At 36.9% G+C, this 18,981-nt stretch overlaps 1 protein-coding gene across 4 annotated transcripts in view; it reads right to left on the reverse strand.

The window, feature by feature from the left end:
• Positions 1 to 18,981, reverse strand: part of rfx2 (regulatory factor X2) — a 34,388-nt gene that overhangs the window by 6,716 nt on the left and 8,691 nt on the right. For 2 of the 4 annotated variants that reach the window (XM_023339453.1, XM_023339454.1), the window contains exons 2-10: positions 13,394 to 13,502; positions 12,755 to 12,826; positions 9,569 to 9,645; positions 7,901 to 8,171; positions 6,882 to 6,956; positions 4,460 to 4,641; positions 4,179 to 4,298; positions 3,122 to 3,243; positions 2,819 to 2,937 (exon numbers count right to left, since the gene is read on the reverse strand). In XM_023339453.1, the coding sequence (XP_023195221.1) occupies positions 2,819 to 2,937; positions 3,122 to 3,243; positions 4,179 to 4,298; positions 4,460 to 4,641; positions 6,882 to 6,956; positions 7,901 to 8,171; positions 9,569 to 9,645; positions 12,755 to 12,826; positions 13,394 to 13,501 (1,146 nt within the window). In that variant the 5' untranslated portion in view covers position 13,502. The remainder of the gene's footprint in view (positions 1 to 2,818; positions 2,938 to 3,121; positions 3,244 to 4,178; positions 4,299 to 4,459; positions 4,642 to 6,881; positions 6,957 to 7,900; positions 8,172 to 9,568; positions 9,646 to 12,754; positions 12,827 to 13,393; positions 13,503 to 18,981) is intronic. The other 2 variants (XM_023339455.1, XM_023339456.1) reach the window with 2 other exon arrangements.

Genomic DNA, 18,981 nt, shown 5'->3' on the forward strand with positions numbered 1-18,981 from the left:
TCACTAAACTTCTATGGTTTCAAGCCCGGCCAGGAAAACTGTTGTGTTACCATGACAACAGGAAGAAAAAAAACAAACAGGTACATCTCGATATATAAGATTAGGCCGGTCACAATAACAAATACTGTTAAGACTATAATTTGTCCCAGAAATTATTGGTATAAATGATAATGTTTTAAGACGATTTTCGAGTTTTATAACGATAATGACATAAGTTCTTCCTCTGAAAGACTAAAACTTTACAGAATATTCAACAATGAAACTTGAAGATAACCAAACAAAAAACAATAAATAAAGAGGAAATAAAACACACACAAGTGAAACCAAAAATAAAATGGATTATAAAGTCTCTCTAAGGAAAACTGCACTTCAAAAAACATTAATTATCAGAATGGAAATTATCAAGTTCATCTCAATTTATCATGTGAATAATTGATTAATTGCTTTTATTGGGAGAGTCTCAATTATAATCATTAAAATTTTATTTAGATTAATTTAACAGAGATCATTTTCACGCATTTATTTCTTCTGATTTTGATGACATCAGCAGAACTTATAGCTAATGAAAACCAAAATTCAGTTTCTTATAAAGTTGCATCAATCTATATATATATTTTCAATACAGAAATATCTTATTGGAGCCTACACAATAGAGGATTGCTGACCTCAAAAAGCCCCCACTAAAGAAGTTGATTGTTTAGAATGTTGCATACAAGCATATCAATGGAAAGTTGAGTGGAAGGAAAAAGTATGGGAGAGAAAATGCAAGAGAGATAGAATTGTTGCAGAGACGTTTTCAGGTGAAAGAGTTTGGAGGAAGATTAAAGAGACGGTGATGATTTGGGCCACGTTGGTCACAGTCCAGATTCAGCACAGCTGTCTACCAGACAATTATAAAGAACTGCATCTTTTCCTCTGCTGACAATCTTTATGGAGAAGCTGATTTTATCTTCCAGCAGGATTGGACTTCTGCCAATAGGACCAACACCTGGTATCACTGGGGCTAATTGACATAAAACTCCTAAAAGAATCTCTGGAGCATCAAGAGGAAGATGAGAGACAATGAAGATGAGATAATAAAGCAGATTGGGCTTCCTTAACACAGGCTGATCATGTCCATACCACGTCGCATTGATGCAGTACTGAGTCCATATACTGTAAATGAACATGATAATAGCGTTTTTTTATTAATCCTATCCAATATTTAAAACTTTTGATAAACTGAAGCTGTAATTCAAACATTTAGCTCAGTAATAATAAAAGAGACTAAGCTGTAAGGAAATACATTCCTCATACTAACAACTTGTTGTTTCTTGTGCTGCTAAAGATCACACAAAGCAGACAGATTAGTCCCTGGGAGCAGTTAGAGTGGCAGAAATGTGACGGTGGACAAAGACAGGAGTCTGTCCATCCGTCCGCAGACACAGCGGCACAAAGGCCCGAGGGGAGGCCGCCACAAAGACACAAGATGTCCACCCAGCACACTGAAAGGTTAATTGGCATATCTTGAAAGCTGTGCAGAGATGAAAAGACGGCTGGAACAAAGGCGGTGTGTGGAGACGCCGGACAAGAGGAGGGCAGGGATAATATGATAAAACCCTGAGCTTCGCCGCTTTAATCGCTGCCTCTCTCCAGGATCCAACGGCCCAAATTCTTGGGTTGTTTCTCCTGCTCTCTTATCTGGGTTCCATCTTCAGGCAGCGCAAGTAATTTTTTCAAAACATTAGGACATTATGAAGGAATCTCAGCTGTTTCTTTATTTCACACCATAAACAGACTCCATGTGGTTTCATTCGTATGAACTTTAAATTACCATCAATTGTAAATGTATTTGGAATATTCAGCTTTGATTACCATATGAATCCAGAAGCACAGGATTCACTCACTATGTGACGAAACGTGAGCGACATAAGCCTCAGCTTAACACATAAAATCAGTAAATTAACTCGTTACAAAAAACTTCTTGTGTTTCACCAATTCAAATCAAAAAGGTGAGGCTTATGTGTTACATATTCCATAAACACAAAGTGATAGGGAGACATGGAAGTATTAAGAAATTTATCATTTATCGTGATATATTTATTAGTATGATAAGAATTCTGATTTATTGTTGCTACGATAAATTCCAATTAAAGATGTTGAAAAATACTGTTGTGATTTCTAGTTTTATTATTTCCCCCACTGTTTGTTCAATAAAAGTATCAATAAAAATCAATTAATTTGAAAATATGATTAAATGAAGTTACTGTGTGCCGTCTAATGGAACAAATCACACTTCATTTTGTCACAGGTGTTCGAAAGAAGCGTGTTACAAATGAGTATATTTTTTAAAAGTCATGCCATGACAGCCAAATAGTTGCCTAAAAGAAAAATAATAAATAGTTCTTATTGTCACTTTTATCGTTATCACAATAGTAACACAAAGTATCACGATAAAAGTTAAGTCCAAGTCACCCAGCTCAAAATGGAAGTGATCAGTCGTTCCACTTCGCTTCACATTACTCTCACTCATGGCGGCTGTTTACATTTTCTAGCAGACATTTTCCTTCCACTTAACTTTCCATTAGTATTTTTGGATACAGCAGACTGTGAGTTGCAGTAACTGTCAAATTAAGCCAGTAATTTGTTAATCTTTTTAGTTGTTTTTTTTAGTCAACCATACACAAAAACACAGACATAAAAACCTTCAAAATACAAAACACTGCGAGTCATTGTTCTATGTAATATTCCAGTTTTTTACTCTATTACTGCAATTAAAAAAACTTCAATGATTATTAAGAAGCACATGCAGCTATGAACCAGAAATGATGGGTCTCACCTCACAGTGGCTTCTGTAGAGCGTCTGCAGCTTCTTAATATCAGTCATGCTGATGCGCTCAGGAAGAGGCTGCGTCCCAAGGTCCGGAGAAGGAAACGGAGGTAAGGAGTGAGATGTGTCTGTGGAAATGAACATGGATGAGTGTTCATCTATAAATCCAACATCTCCAGGCAGGAAAGACAAAATCTATGGGAATCTGTTGTGATGGTGCCAAAACGAGACCTTCAAATGCAACTCAAAAATATCAAATCTGGGGGGGAAAAATGTATAAAAACGGTACATAAAGGCAGCTTGTGTGTTTACCGATGTACTGCTGGTGCTGCTGGGTTTGAGCCGCCACCGACTGCTCTGGGGTGCTGCTGCAGTGCTGAGAGCTTCCACATAGACTGTCAGACATGCTATCCACCTTCTGCAGAGGCTTAAACCTGCACAAACACGAGAGTGAGACATTCATGTTAGCTGTAATGGTGGACAGATAACCTGAGTAAATACAAAAAGCTGTTTTAAAATAACATTTTCATTCATTGAGAGGGAAAGAAAGCTGCCCAACCCAGTCAGGCCCTCTGGGAGAAAGCAACCACCTCCTTATTAAATTATGAATTAACGATGACTAAGTTATGTTTCCTAGAAAACTGAACTCAGTTTTACAAGTCAAAACATGGCACTGACACCCCTACACAAAACTTTAAAAGTACTTTAATTATACTGTCTTCTGGCAAATTTTGCTGGATAAATATAGTTGTCTGGAGACAATTTTCAAGTAATATATTGGTAATCGTATTAATATTCTCAAAGGTCAATACATTTTAAATTCTAATGAATATTTCACATTGGACCTGGAAGATATTTTAAATATCAAAAATAAATAAAACAGCAGAAACAAATAACATGAACTATGAAGTTTCTGTAAACAAAACCGTCCTTCTAAAAAAAAGACAGCTGAGGTCAGAAAACTGAGAAACTGAGAAAACTGGAGACTTTTGTCATCCAGTTTTCAGTAGAAAAAGAAAAAAACAACAAATCATTCAAATAAAAATTACTGACCTCGTTTTAATTTATTGTGCAATTAATTGATTTATTGATTATTGCGACAGGCCTAACTGTCATCAATTACATGTTACTGCTAAGGTTTGTTATTTATAAACACTTGATTATAGGAACAGTTGAAGGTTCTTATAGTATCTATAACACTTCAAACGAAACATCACCAAACAAAAACTAAAATTAAAATTTTAACAAAATGTAAATGGTTTGGACAGAAAATGGCTAAATGCTGAAACTATTTAATCACAAATTACAAAGAACAAAATGTAAGTCAACCTAGAAACTGTATTTTTCCACCTGTTGATAAAAGTCTGACCTCTGTTTCTGGTGGACAGGCTGCTGCCGCATCGCCATGTACTGGGTGTCCTCCTGCAGCCGGTTCAGGGGAGAATCTGGCTTCACCCGGATGCCATAGTAATGGTACTTGGAGTTGCCTCTGAAGGAGAGAAAAGAGCCAGAAACCAGTGAGAAAAAGCCTTTCTATCAGTGTAATTACTATCATTACTCTCCACCAGTCCCTCTCCAGTACATATAAGCATGATCATATTCATCACTTCTTGAAAAGTTATGTGATTACTGTTATCAGCGTCCTCCTACCTGGTGCCAAGGCGCCGCGTCCTTAGGCCCATAAAGACGGAGCGGATGAGCTTCCCGAAGGACGCTGCGTTAACCGGATCCAGTTTCTGCTCCTGGCAGTGTCTGAGGTAATGGTTATAGAGGGAACACCGGGGCAGGCTCACTCCCTCCGCCGTCTCATAGTTGTCCAGCAGCCACTGAAGCTGCAAACATAGAGGAGAATATATTCACATCCTGAGCGTTCCCAGGAGACGGACCTGCTCTGCGGTGCTCACCTGAGCTGCAGAGGAGAGGAGCAGATCTTTTTATCATATCAAACGCCACATAATGCACACATCACACCGCCTCTGATTTTTAAACATCCACCCATGACGATGTCTGTCTTTACCTCTGAGCTAAGGCTGTAAATAACTAGAGGTATAAAAACTGCTACTAAAGTTAAACTAACTGAACTTTAAACACAATTTGGACACATAAATGGTAAATGGTCTGAATGTATATAGCGCTTTTCCGATCTTTTTGACCATTCAAAGCGCTTTACACTAGAGTCACATTCACCCATTCGCACTCACAAACGCTCACACATTTATACACCGATACGCAGATCGGTAGGCAGTTTTGGGGTTAAGTGCCCTGCCCAGGGGCAAAGCTGGAGGAAGCTGGAATCAAACCTACAACCTTCTAATCACAAGACGACTACTCTAACCACAGAGCCACAGTCGCCCCCACATGGTGTTCAACGTTAAAAGGAAGACCTTAAATCACGTCTCCCAATTAAAATTCAAATCTATAATTTAGTTTTAATGATTTCTTATACTTTTTTAAATAAAAATTGTGTTGTAGTTACCTTTGTTTCGTATTTACTGTTTGCACTGATTGCATTTATTGACAAATTATCTGTAGTTAAGTATTTTAAAGTATTTTTAGGTAGACAGTCATTGTACAGGAACAACAAATGAAAAATAGCCTTTTGGTTTATTCTTGCATATTTACAGGAACGTTAGTCGATGTGCATTTAATTTTTATTACCACAGTTGTTAAACAAAGACCAAAATCTACACCACAATAAAATCCCTTCAATGTAAATGTGACAAAAATATTAATAAGCTCTGTGACAAATTAAAAACAAAAATGTAAAAGTGAAAAATAAAAAAGTCTGATACATAAAATGTTTTTATAAAATAAAAAACGTTAATGTGACAAAAAAAAAATAAAGTGAAATCATTAAATGTGACATTAATAAAATAAATTGTAAAGGTGACAAATATGTGAAATAAAACTGTAAAGATGTATTGCTACTCTTCGTCTTCTGTCTTTTAATTTAAATATTTTCCTCTACTCAACCACAGAAGCGTTTTGTTGAAGCGTCTCCACTAAAAACAATTTCTCAGTAAAACTTTAGTCTTTTATGCTCCTGAAAGAAAACTGAGCAGCTGTCTTTGTTCTTTAGTGTTTTGTAGCAGGAGAAAAAAAATTTGAACATTGAATCTGTCATATATATGCAATTTAGAAAGGCCAATGAAAACAGTTTAAAATGTTTGACCACTGTAACATTTTTTCTACAGAAACTCAAGGCAAAAGATTGAAGATTTATCTCTGCAATTTGATCAGACTTCTTGCAATCAATATGTCATTAAATTAATTGAAAGAATTCTTATACAAAACAAAAAACACAATAATTTGTGAACATTTTGAAGTTGGTTTTAAGAGCTTTAGATTTAACATGCAGTGTGTTTGATGTTGTGTTATTTAGTTTTTTTATCTGTATCTTTATACCTCAGGCCTCTGTAACAGAGTGTTAATCTTTCTGTGTTATTCTGTTTCACCATTTATGAATAAATAAAACTAAAATATATAATTACTGACACTGTGGCAGGGATACCATGCAAACAGCAGCTGAAAAACAAATTATTAATATTTAATCCAAACAAAGCACTACGTTTATAGAATGTGGACAAGTTTGCATTTTTTTTTACTTATTATTTACTATTTGTCTATACAAGATCAATTGGAACCCCATTACAATATGTAAAGAGCCACTTTTAGATTATTATTCAAATTTGTAAAAGGTCTTCAATCCAAGGAAACCCAGACAATTGCATTGAGTCACTGATCTAGGGGATAAAAAAATCTTTAGGTTCATCTAACTAATTTTTTCCCTCCAAAAAAAAAGCTAGCTTGTGAAAAAGCAGAAAAAAACAAATAATCAGCATTAGTTCATGCAGAGTATCAAAGAAATCATCTGAAATCTGTGTATAAGGAAACGTGACAGCACACATGAGTTTAAGTCAAGAATGAAACTTAATCGAATAATTTTGGGAAGGGGAAAGTAAGCCAGCAGCAAACAGTGTTTCACTGAGCAGACACAAGCAGAACACAGAGTGCACAGATTCAGCCATAACTTTCTGTTCTGTTTTACATAGAAAGTTCCTGGTTGACTTACATGGCTGTTGAGCAGGCTGCTTTTGTGACTTGCAATCCCTTCAGACTTTTGGAGGTTTTCAATCGCCATTTCAAGCTGAAGAAAGAAGCATGCAAAACAGAAAAAAACAGGATACAGAGAAAGGGAGGAGGCAGAACAGAGAGAGAAAGAAGGAGGGAGAGGGAAAACAGGAAGATTGCAGGGGTATAATGTTGGGGAGAAAGAAGAGGAGAAGAGAAAAGGGAAATAAGACTGTTAGCAAGCAGCCAGATCTCTGCATTTCCATTAAAATCAGTCAGTGTTGCAGCCAAATCCATTATTGGCTGACAAAAGCATGCAAATCAAGGGACTCATAGGGTTAATCAGCTCAGTGAAGGCTCGGGTCTGACTCACTAAAGTATGCAAATTGGAACAACAAACAGGGTCACAGGTCAAATAAAGACCTGGGTCAACAATGTCAATCATCCCAGAGTTGGTTCAACTTCAAAAAACTTTTTAAAAACCCAAATAGGCAGATACGTTAGAAGCTATTATGACAAAATCAAGCATAACATAAAATAACTCTACATTCATTTCTTCAGAAAGAAAGAAACTAAATTATTTGAGCCTGATTAAATGTTTAACTGAATGACTAAAGCGAGACATCTATGGAGGAAAATCAATCAAAACTGATGCCAGACTTTAGACATAAGAGAAGGAAAAAGAAGCAGGCAGCGTTCCAGGCTTTAGGAGCGATCCAGCGGGCTCTGGGCCAAATGGTAAGAAGCCCCAGGGGTTTCTTTGTTTCAAGGGCTCTCGAATGCCCCGTGAAAACCCTTAAAACAATTCAGCCCTGAATTAAGGCAAAGTCCCACTTCTACAAGCTAGCTGCCTAGCACCACTTTGCTCTCAGTGTGTGGTCATACAGGTATAACAACTCAAATCAGGTTGTGGACTGCTGGGATAAAGGAGTGTTATTCAGGAAACAGGTCCTGCCAGCCGAGCCGACAGAATCCACAGAAAACTGTTACTTTCCCAGTTCTACCTCAGGACCAACTCACCATGGCTGAAGAGGAGCGAGACGAGTGTGAGATGTGGCTGCGGTTCCCCTCCATGCCGCCGCTGTGCAGCAGGTAGGTGCTGCCGCTGGAAATGATGTGGCTGCTGCCCACGTCCATGGCAATGCCCACCATGCCGTGAGGCGGCACGCCACTGCTGGCGGAGGACACCACCGTGGTGACGTGGGTTCCTCCGGCCTGAGAGTCAAAATAGGCCCCCCCGCTGCCCTGTCCGTACAGCTGGGAGTCCGGGTTGTAGGAGTAGGCCGTTCGGCTGTGGACAGATCAATGCGGTTAGCATCAGGTGCATTTTGAGTTTTACCATAAATATATTTAATAAATTCGTTTTGTCCTGTTTGAGAGGAAGTTTGATGAAAGTAGAGATGCACCAAGAAATCAGCTGCCGATTTTTATTTTAATTGGAAACTCAAATGTTCCAATCATTTCTCACTCAGTGAATGCATCACACCAAAGTTCTACTGGGTCACACTCACACATACTGAAATGATTAATCAGAATAATCACAATTAATCGATTATTGGAGTAATAGTCAACTAATTTAGTAATAAATTAATAGTTAACTGGAGGAGACAGACTCAAAAAAGGGCATTTTCAAAAAAGCAACAGTCAGAGCAGTTGGTAAGCCAAAACTGTACAAAAATATACATTTGCATTTATGATTTAAAAAAACAAAAACTTCTTTGTCTGTAAAAATGTTCTACCCAAAATTCCTCAGGTGGCTGTTTTAGCTTCACCTGGTTTAAATTCTACTAAAGGAAAAATTTCCTATTAAGCACCTCATCAAATTATTAATTGGCTAAATTGAAAAGTAAATAGATTATTTCTACACAGTATTGATGTTAAATCAAGCAGAAAGAGATGGATTTTTCCACGTTAATGTTAAAAGTGTTTCTAAGCTGTAGATGCATCTTTTGCTACAAATGATCAAGCATTCGCTAAAGGAATGCTACGTCAACATCAGTTTATTTTCCAATGTATAAAATGAATTATCTGTTTTTCATTGTATCTCTAGTATTGTATTGGTTAAATGAAAAATATTCAGAATGGGCAATTTTTTTATCCGATTATTCGATTGTCACAATAGTAGATAGAATAACTGAGAACTAGTATAACCGTTAGTTGCAGCCCTAAACTGCAGTAATCATTGGATTATTGATGCATTGAATAGCTAAATCAGAATTCAAAATCTAAATTTTGATCAGAATATCCCTTATTTAGCCCACAGGAATGATTTGCTGCTGGTATGTAATTGTAGCGACACGAACAGATTAAGTGACGTCACAAAACTCGGTCATATTGGATCGACATTAAGGAATAAAACTGCAAAAAGAAGAAGAAAAAAACAGCTGGGCTTTAATTAGCCTAAATGGCATTTTGATTGGAGCCACTTTAAAAACAGTTGGTGATGCAGTTAACATGAGGAGACAAGTGGTGTGGGAAATCTTATCTGTCACCATGTTTTCAACACACCACTCACTCTTGCATAATTTAAGAAGATTGTAATCACTGTGGAACTGTGAGTCTGTGTCAGAATCTGGAAAAAATATCTGCAGGTTTTTGTCATGGGGAGTGTTTTTTTTTTATTACGTAAAACTTCCTTGACAGAAATAAAACACCTTATAACCAGTGAAATTAAAGAACTGAGCTTACATAGTTCCGTTGGTATAAACAGCTTCTCCACTTTCTCCTACATATTGTACTTGAGTCGGGTAGACATGTTGCACCTGCTGCTTGTATAAAGAGACACAGTACAAAAAGTCGTGTTCAGAGTTAAAACAGCTTTGAAATGGAAAAAATGCATTTAGGTGATTAAATAAAATATAGCAGAAAAAAAACAGTCCACCCCTTGGCTTATTCACAATCTGTCTAAAACACAAGTTATTCAAATATTTTTTTTAAATCATCAATTAAAACCCCCAGATAATGGTGTGTAAAAAACATTTTTTTTACTGCAGCGGAACAATCTAAAAATTAAGAATTAAGAAAAATCCAACCTTTTATGCAAGTGAATTTATTTAGTGGAAGGAAAAATCCCACATTTTTCCTTTTTTCTTCCAAATATCTCAAATGCAGCTGCAACAATATGTCTGAAAACTAATGAACACTTTGAATTGATCCTTTCTACAGTTGATGGGAATGAAATCTTTGATTATTAATCCACAACTTCCTGGTTCCCTGGAATATACACGTTTAATTTGACACAGAGTCCCATTTTGCTTAACTCCTCTTCAAAATGGAAAAAAAAACAAAAAAACACAGAATTCAACAAAGGCAGATGTGTACTGTATTATTATTATTATTATTATTAAGTCATGAAATGGCTACAAGGACATGGCTTCTCAACAAAACTTGCACATATTTAATATCAGAGAAATGATTATTAAGCCAACTGAAACTTTGAAAAACAATGCTGGACAGAGAGTCCATCCTGCCATAGCACACAGAGAGTAGCAGATTTTAAAAAAATCTCCAAAGCTTACCATTAGAGGTCTGTAGTAAATATTGAGGGGTCACCATATCTCCTTAATAATCTATAAACATGTCAGCAGTTGGGAAGGATGCCAGATGTTTTGCCATGCCTAAAACATCCAAGGCTCTGGGCCTTTCTGCTTTGTTTATTAGAGCATATTGCATCATTAACTCCAAGTAATACTAGAACCTTTTATATAAAATCTAATAAGATACTGGTAGAAAACTGAAAATGGGTTATAACTGGGTCTTTCAGCTCATTAATGATCCATAACTTCCAGTTACATTGACACAATAATCATTCACAAGAAACTGTTTTCAGTGCCCATCTGAGTCTATAGAACAAAATCATAAAGTAAAACTGCAGAATTTCTGACATAAAAAAGCTAGTTCTGAACAACGTACAGAGATTATGAAAGGAAGAAGGGTCAAAGATTCCTCTGTCTGTGTGATACAACATTGTGATAAAAAGACCAAGTTCTGTCCCGTTGGCAAAACTGAAAAGTACAAAATAAAAACATAGACCAGCTCTGGTGATTGTAAAAAAAAAATGTATAGCATAACTTATTTGTCTGGAATTTTTCTTCCACATTGCATAAATGTATTCAAACTAAAGCTTGCACTTTTCTTAATTTTTCTCTCAGATTGTAGTACAGAAGTAAAAAAAAACAAATCTTTACCTGGGGTGCCAATAGATGTAGATGCTACGAAAACGTGAAGAAAATTGGAATTGGACAATGAAACTAAATTCATTGCTATTGGTTATAAAATGAATCCGAACTTGAACAGACTGTAAAGATGCAGATGCACAACTAGAGATGTAGGAACTACTTCAGGATGAAAATGGAGAGAAAGTTGTAACAAACGGCTGGGTTTTGGTTCAAGCCTTCAGGAATACCACTCAAACTCTGCAGCAGGTTGACACAACGCACTGAGACTAAGACGAGTTGAAGACCAAAAAATTAAAATAATAATCATAATGTCACATATTTTACAGTTAAGCCCAAAACTGTTCGTTCTCGTGGCAGATTCAGATTAAGTTTTTTGCTGAAAAGAAATTTATCACTAGAGTTCCTCAGGCATCAATTATAAAAAGAAAAAGGTTGTGTTTACATTTTTATATATGAATGCAATATCACAAATAATTTACACCCATCTCAACAATAAGAATATTTCTTACTGGCATCAAATCACTGTTTGAATTGCTGATTAGGTTTTTGTGTATTTTTTTTTTTTACCATTTTATCCGTTTCTGGTGATGAGCTCCAAGTCTTTGAGCTTGGAAAACCTCCATACCATTACCCTAATCTTTAGCTCTTTACACAGATTATCTATCAAATCTAGGTTTGCAATCTGGCTGGGCCACTACAAAATGTTCATATTATTTGCAGTCAAAATAAAAATTTTGTTAACAATTACAATAAACTTACGTCTGTCAGACATAAGTCTAATTTTGGACCTAATTGCACCTTTTATTTTTTCAACATTAATCTAGCTGTAAATATTTTAGTGTTGCTTCCTGCACTTCCATTTATATCAACATTCACATTTTTAGTATGTGAATGTTGATATAAATGACACGTGCATGCGTTTCAAACGAAAAGTGGGTAGCTGGAGACAATCTTGCAGATGTTCCTTTACAAAAACATGTTTCTCAGTAGAAATGCTTCTAACAAAGTGACAACTGTTTTTCACCAAATCAACCTCAGTGAGTTGGAAAAAGGGAGCCTAACGAGGGTGTTTCCTCCCATCAAATTGGAAACAAGGAAGCAGTGCCAGCTCAAAAACAGCCTCATTTAAACTTGGGTGTTTGTGATCTGACAGCTCAGCCACAGAATGAAACTTTTCACAAACACACCTTGTTATAGAGAAACAGGCTGGTAAGTTAAGTCTTAACAAAAACCAAATTTAAGATTATTTTTTCTGAATGGAAATTGTCACAAAGAAATAAATAATATATCTTTGAGAATATACCGAGCACTGAAAATGATTTACTCCAAAATAATGGTCCAAATTATGATAAGTCCAACTCTGAGTGGCTCAAAAGGAAAAAACGTAAAAATCTATGGAGTGGTTTAATAAAAGTCAAGGGTAGCACAAGTGGCAATTACTTTTTCTACATAGGGTCAGGTTGGTTTGGACAACTGTTTTTCACTTGAAAATGAATAAATTATTAAAGTTTGATAATCTGAAACTTGGGTGCTCTTTCGTAGCCAAATAACCATGTTTTAGGAAAAGAACGTATATCTCTCTGGCTAAATTAAACTGGTAAAAAGACTTTTGAAAATCTTTAAAGCAGTCTGTAAAAAGTCAAGGGGTGTCCAACTATTTTCAGAACACGGTACAGGTATGCACGGTACTGTGTACCTGCTGGGGGACCCTGGATACTGATACTTGTCCTCCTTTCTGAGCTGAGCCTGTGGCTTGAACCAGCACCCTCTGTGTGAATATGAGACACAACTCAATTACATGGGTATGCATGTACATACACACACAAACACTCTAGACGTCTACACAACAGAAGAAGACCTTTATCAAGAAAACACTGATTACTACATGTTAAACTTTTCATTGTTTCGGAAAAGATAATGTCGACATTTTACTGAAAAACAAAAGCAGTGAAGACAGAGAAATGGAACGAGCGACATGGAAATGAGATGAGAGGTGTAGGCTTTATTTATGTGGCATGCAGTCCAATTTTCTGCCATCAAGCAGCTCATTTGTGTCACCAACTGATAAAAAAAGACACCAGTTATGAACTTTAAATAGTATAGCTTAAAATTCCTGATAAATAATAAATGTAACACTATTTCTGCTGGTTTTACATGTACAGTTAATCTTTAGCACATTCAGAATTTACTGCTTTCAGTTTTAACATCATTCAAAATATTTACAATAAGCTCCTGAATGACATTGTATCCTATCCAGGGTTAGGAAGTCCAATCAATGAAGGCTTTTTCCTGTCCTTATAGAAACAGCAGGTGGGTTGATGGGCGGGGTCCCTACCTGCTGGGAGGCTGGGACAGGCTGTACCACAGGAGCCTGGGCTGATGATGATGTCCGTAGTGTTGCCACACCAGTGGGGGGGTCTGATGCTGCTTCTGAGTTCTGCATACTAGAATTCATAGAGTGAAAATAAATATGAGATAATACACTAATCTGGAACAAAACTTTCACAAAACATTCAGAGGTAATATTAAGATTTAAAACTAGAGATTCGGGGTGCTATGGTGGTGCAGGGTAAAGCACAACCAATGTATAGAGGCCTTATTCCTCAACGCAGCTGTCACAGGTTTGAGTCCCAGCCTGTTGATCTTTGCCGCATTTCTTCCCAATCTCTCATTATCCACTTTCCTGTCAGTAAACGTCGGTAAAAGCCACTAGTAAAAGTGACCTTTACTAGTGGCTCTAGTAAAGGCCACTAGAGCCAATGAAACCTTTAAAAAAAGAATTGAATCAAGAATCTGTCCTGGTCACTGGCTGGTCAGTCAGAAAATGAAAAATCCAATTTTTTTGCAGTCAATGAACATACCAGACCCTCTTTGTTGTAATTTTTTCGAAAATAAAGTAGCTATGACTAAAAGTCACCAAAAGTAACTAAAGAAAGAAACAACATATGTAAAATAATAACATATGTAATTTGACATCAGCAAAAGAGACCCACAAGCTGGATATTAGCAGTTGCTTAGGTTTTTATTTATGGATTTTAGTTGTTTCAGTTTTCTGAACTGAATGGTTTGGGTGGTTTTGTTCAGACTTTTGCTGTCTCCAAAAGCATAAAAGGTCACCAGATTCATTTTTAGTCTTTTTTGATCACTGAATAACAAGAGGGGTTTGAATACTGTAAATATAACAACAAAGTCAGTAAGTTGACAGTAAAGGGGGAAGTGCAGTTTAAAAGGGAAAATGTATGTCCTATGACATGTCAAGACATACCTGTGGTTGAATTCAGCCATAAGAAAGAGACTTTGAGCTGCTAACAGGAAGGCCAACTGGAGAACCTCAAAGGTGATTGGTTTAAACCTTTTAAGTTATTCGTCTGTCTTTGAAAATGAGGGGATTGGAAATGTTAGCAAAATTTCAGGGTTATGATGAGGATCCAGATTTACTAAGAAACAAACAGTAGCTGTTGTTTTATTTATGCTACTTGTGCTAACTGAGATACTAAAAACAGTCAATTATAGTAATCATCGTTCAAAAGACTTGGCAGAGTGTTTTGGCTATACCAAGTCAAGCTGCGTCACCAAAACTTTCAGTGACCCACTGGATATCATTTGGTTTTAATCAACGCCAAAAATAGGAGGTCCCAACAGTACCCCACACTATCTACTATCAGAACAGAATCATGTGAGAAAGTTACAGCAGAGGAGCTAAAATTACCAACAAGACTGCACCATTTCCTGAAGGCCGAACCCACTGCCACCACTTTGCTTTCCACTGGGTCACAATGTGTGCAGCATAGCAAAGGGGAGCTAAAAATGGAGTGACACAAAGGCTCTTTAAAAATCAAAGACACAGAGAGAAAGAGCTGGGGTAAGGCATGCACAAGAATGGTACTGCAAGGGGGAAGACAGCGAAGAAAAAAAAAACACAACTTCCCTACTTTTTGAAAAAAAGAAAAAGGGGGGAAAGATGAAAACGGCAGTGGGGTTTCAGCCCCTGCTAAGGTCCTGACGATATCCAGCATGAGTTTTAAATGAGAGACGTCTCCATGGGCTCCAATAATCCAGCTGATATGAGGAAATTCCTCAATGCTTTGTAAACGCTTGTCGGTTGCTATGGTGAGGACTCCATGACGACCATCATGAGTCAACCCCCCGCCCCTCTGTGTTCACTCCCCATCCTCATCCCTCTTTTATAAAGCTCTTCCACAGGAACTCTTGAGTGTGACCACAAAGAGGGAAAGGGGGAGGAGAGCAGCAATAATAAGGGTGAGAGATACGACAGCACAGCTGGGCGGTGGGCTCAACTGATGAGCAAGATGAAGCTTATGGCAGAAAACCTGGGGCTACGAGGATAGTTAGCAGACCAACGGAAGATTAAAAATCTGTGAAAAGTTACAAGAGACAGCCTGATCTCGACATCCTATGATTATTAGTCAGTTAGTGAGCATAACTTTGTTATTTCAGTTTCCAGTAAGCCATCTCTGACGAGCCCCACTTCAATCATAGCTAAGCCAACACATAACAAGAGAGTAAAGAACCAATTTTAAGTTATTTGATGAGGAACTTTTTGTCCATTATGCATTTTATAAACACAATAAATATGGAGTGAGGACTCAAAATGTTTACAAAGCAAAAACACCCTTAAGAAAAGCCTAAGGACGTTTAGCTCAATGCTACTGACAATAAAATGTAAGACTTCCTCCAGGAAACCGTGTTTACGTGTTGGTAAATGTAAAAAATTACAAATATATGGACATGCCCAGGCAGGCATCATAATTTGGAAATAACGTGTGAGGCCAATGGGTAGGTACAAGGCCGGCACAATTGGTGTGCACTCCCTTGCACCCAGTTCAATTTGTCATCTGTAAACCTAACTTAATCCGTCTTTACTGTTACTGGCTGGTGTATTAAAAACACCAGCCAGTAAATAAACAAATGATTTAAAATGAACAAATAATGCTTAGCCTGGTGGGGGTGGCAAGTAAAGCCTGGTGGCCCGCCAGGCTTATAATACACTGGGTGAAACCCTGTAAAGCTTGTATGTGTGTTTGTTATATTTATTTGATAAGACTTTCAATTTCAAATAATAAACCAAAGTTAGTCGACAGGATTCATAAGCTGTGAGACGAATAAAAGAACCCAAACCATCCTCTGCAAAATTTTTTAAAAATGCTTAGAACTACAAAATCAGGGTTACAAAAAGGAAGTGGAAATAAATACGAATAGCTCTGAAGAAAAAAGCTGAGCTCACACAGAAAAACATCTGCTTGGGTGGATCATTTCAGGAAAATATGATCATCATTCATTCAAACAATCACACAAGCTACTGTGTTCACTATGAGATGTAGGAATTTCAGATCACTTGCTTAACACTGCATCATGATAGAAATTAAGGACTAGCACGTTTTATATAGGTTCTTTACTGAATAATTAGGTTTAGTTTTGTCTAAGGCAAAGTTTAGCAATTTTAGTCAGAACCAACTTAACTGAAAGAGATTCTGTGTAATAATAATGTATCCATTCAAATTATCATCTCAAGATGAAAGTCATATTACATGGATTAGATTCAATTAAATACAGTCTAATCAGTAAGAAACCCCCCAAAAAATTTTCCTGTTTAGTAAACTCATAATTCTTAGGTGCAAAAAGGCCATAGATAACCCTTTTCAGTCTGGAAGTCATTTCTGAGTGAAGAGGACTGAGTTAGCCTTTCTTTTCATAAGACAAAAAGTCAACAAGGCTTTCAAAAATTGCATCACAGAATTCAAAAAAGATTTAGAAACTTCTAGGAAGAAGTCACATTGGGAGGGAAATATCAGCAGATAGCAGAAAGCAGAAACTAACAGCAATGACATGAAACATGCTAAATTACAAAGTGTTGGCAATCTTTTGTAAGTTTCACATCTAAGGTATGACTCAACACAAAGAGTAGCAGTTAATAATGCTAACCACCGCAATAAATAAAAGCAATAGCATAACATGATATAGACAACTTAAAATGTCAACTCTGGAGTCGCAGCGTGGGTCAGCTGGTAGAGCAGATGCCTCTTTTAGAGGTTACAGTCCTCAGCGCAGCTTTCTAGAGTTCAACACCACGCCCCGGGGGGTTTACTGCACGTCTTCACCTTTTTCCTTCTGCCTCATTCCTCGTCAGCTAAGTGGGGAGTAAAAGCAACCAGTGCCTGAAAATCTTAAAGGAAGCAATAATAACAATAATCAACATGTATAGGCAATAATATGCAATATTTTTAGAATCTAGTGGAACTGCTTTGTGTCACTTATGGTCACATATTCAACTTCTTCCATCTGCCTCATTCCATAATTTACATACACATGGGATAATGTCCAGTAATGGGAGTTGATAACCATTGTTGCAACCAACTGTTCTGGTTGTGATGTCTTGAATAATACATGAATAAGTGAATGAACTTTTAAAAATTGACTGAAAAATCTCATTGACTTGTGTCTCTGCTTGTTAGCAAGGGTGATGATGGGTCCCTAAATCACTGGTTTATAGAGACAATTCTGCAATAACCTGGAGGATTTTAGATTTCCAGTGAGGAGAATGAGAACTTACAAAGTCAATTTTAATAGTTTTGAGAAATTGAATTTTACATTCATCCAGAAAAAAGAAATGAGTATTTTGTTATTTACAGTTTTGATAAAGATATTGAAAAAAAAGCTCAAACAAGTAAAAGGTCAGAGTAATACAGAATTGGTGATTATAAAGCAGTCAGAAAATTTTTTGATCGATGCATCTTGATTTACTGGTGAATCTTGCAAACAGCATAGTATGAAAACCAGTGCATTTTCCTTTAGCTTGGAAATATAACTTTCCTCAGTTCTAGAGAGCAATTACTTTTAGTAATGTGGTTTTCTTGGGACACTGTTGCGCCTCCAGTGACATATTCAATGCAAAGTCACAAAGATAATGATCTGTCTACATGACTAACACTGAGTCAATAAGACCTGTGGTGAAATGTAAATGTTCCTAATATTTAAAATAGATAGATCTTAAAAGTTTCTCGGGATAACAAAAGCAATTCCTGTAAACGGGTTCTCGTATTTTACAAAATAGTTTCATTCCTAACTTGTATGCCTGAGAACAACATAAACAAGTGTACATTTAAAAGGCTCCTGCAACTTTCAAATATCACTGAAGTCTGGGATTTTAAACCCAAAGTGTGAGCCAGGCTATAAATACATGGCAGCAATCCTATAATTTTTCTCTGTAACTTGTCTTTTTCACCAGAGGAAGTGACACAACCCTAGGGGGCAATTTATGTCATTAAAGAGTGGGTGGTAATATGTCATGATGGTACAAAACAAACTAGAACTGGGTGCTGCTGACCTGTATGATTTCATCCTGTAAAGTCAAACTTTAAATAAGTTGGCTGAAGTGTGCCAAATCATTAAGTTAGAGTAGGAACAAAGAATGGGGCCTTAGAGAAGTCCTTCTGCTTCATGTCTGGATAAGGTTAAAAGTCACACAAATTCCCCACCAGCAGCTCAGAAAGGCACAAAGGTAGAACACAGCATGAGGCACATTACACTGTTGCAAAAACCAATACTCAGGGAAGTCTGATGTTAAGAGCCAGTCTTTTCTGAGTCCAACACAAAGACAACTTCATCCAAAAAGTCTGTTTTCAAGTTAAGTCTTTGAGCCTGATTTTTATGCAAGTAAATCCCTGAAGAGCACTTAGCAGCATCACAGCAGCTCCTCCATTAAAAAAATACCCAAGCTTCACAGAAACAAGAAACTTTATAACAAGCAGTAATTGCACAGTTCATCATGTCAACAGCAAAGACAAAATCTAAGGCTGTGTCACTGATAGAACAAACGGAAACAGCGCTCAATCGCTGAAAAACACATACAGATGTTCAATTAAAAGCAGGAGCCCAGAGTCTTGGCTCGTGTTTGCACCGGCC

This window comes from Xiphophorus maculatus, chromosome 9 (assembly GCF_002775205.1).
Source record: "Xiphophorus maculatus strain JP 163 A chromosome 9, X_maculatus-5.0-male, whole genome shotgun sequence".
NCBI classification, from domain to species: domain Eukaryota; kingdom Metazoa; phylum Chordata; class Actinopteri; order Cyprinodontiformes; family Poeciliidae; genus Xiphophorus; species Xiphophorus maculatus.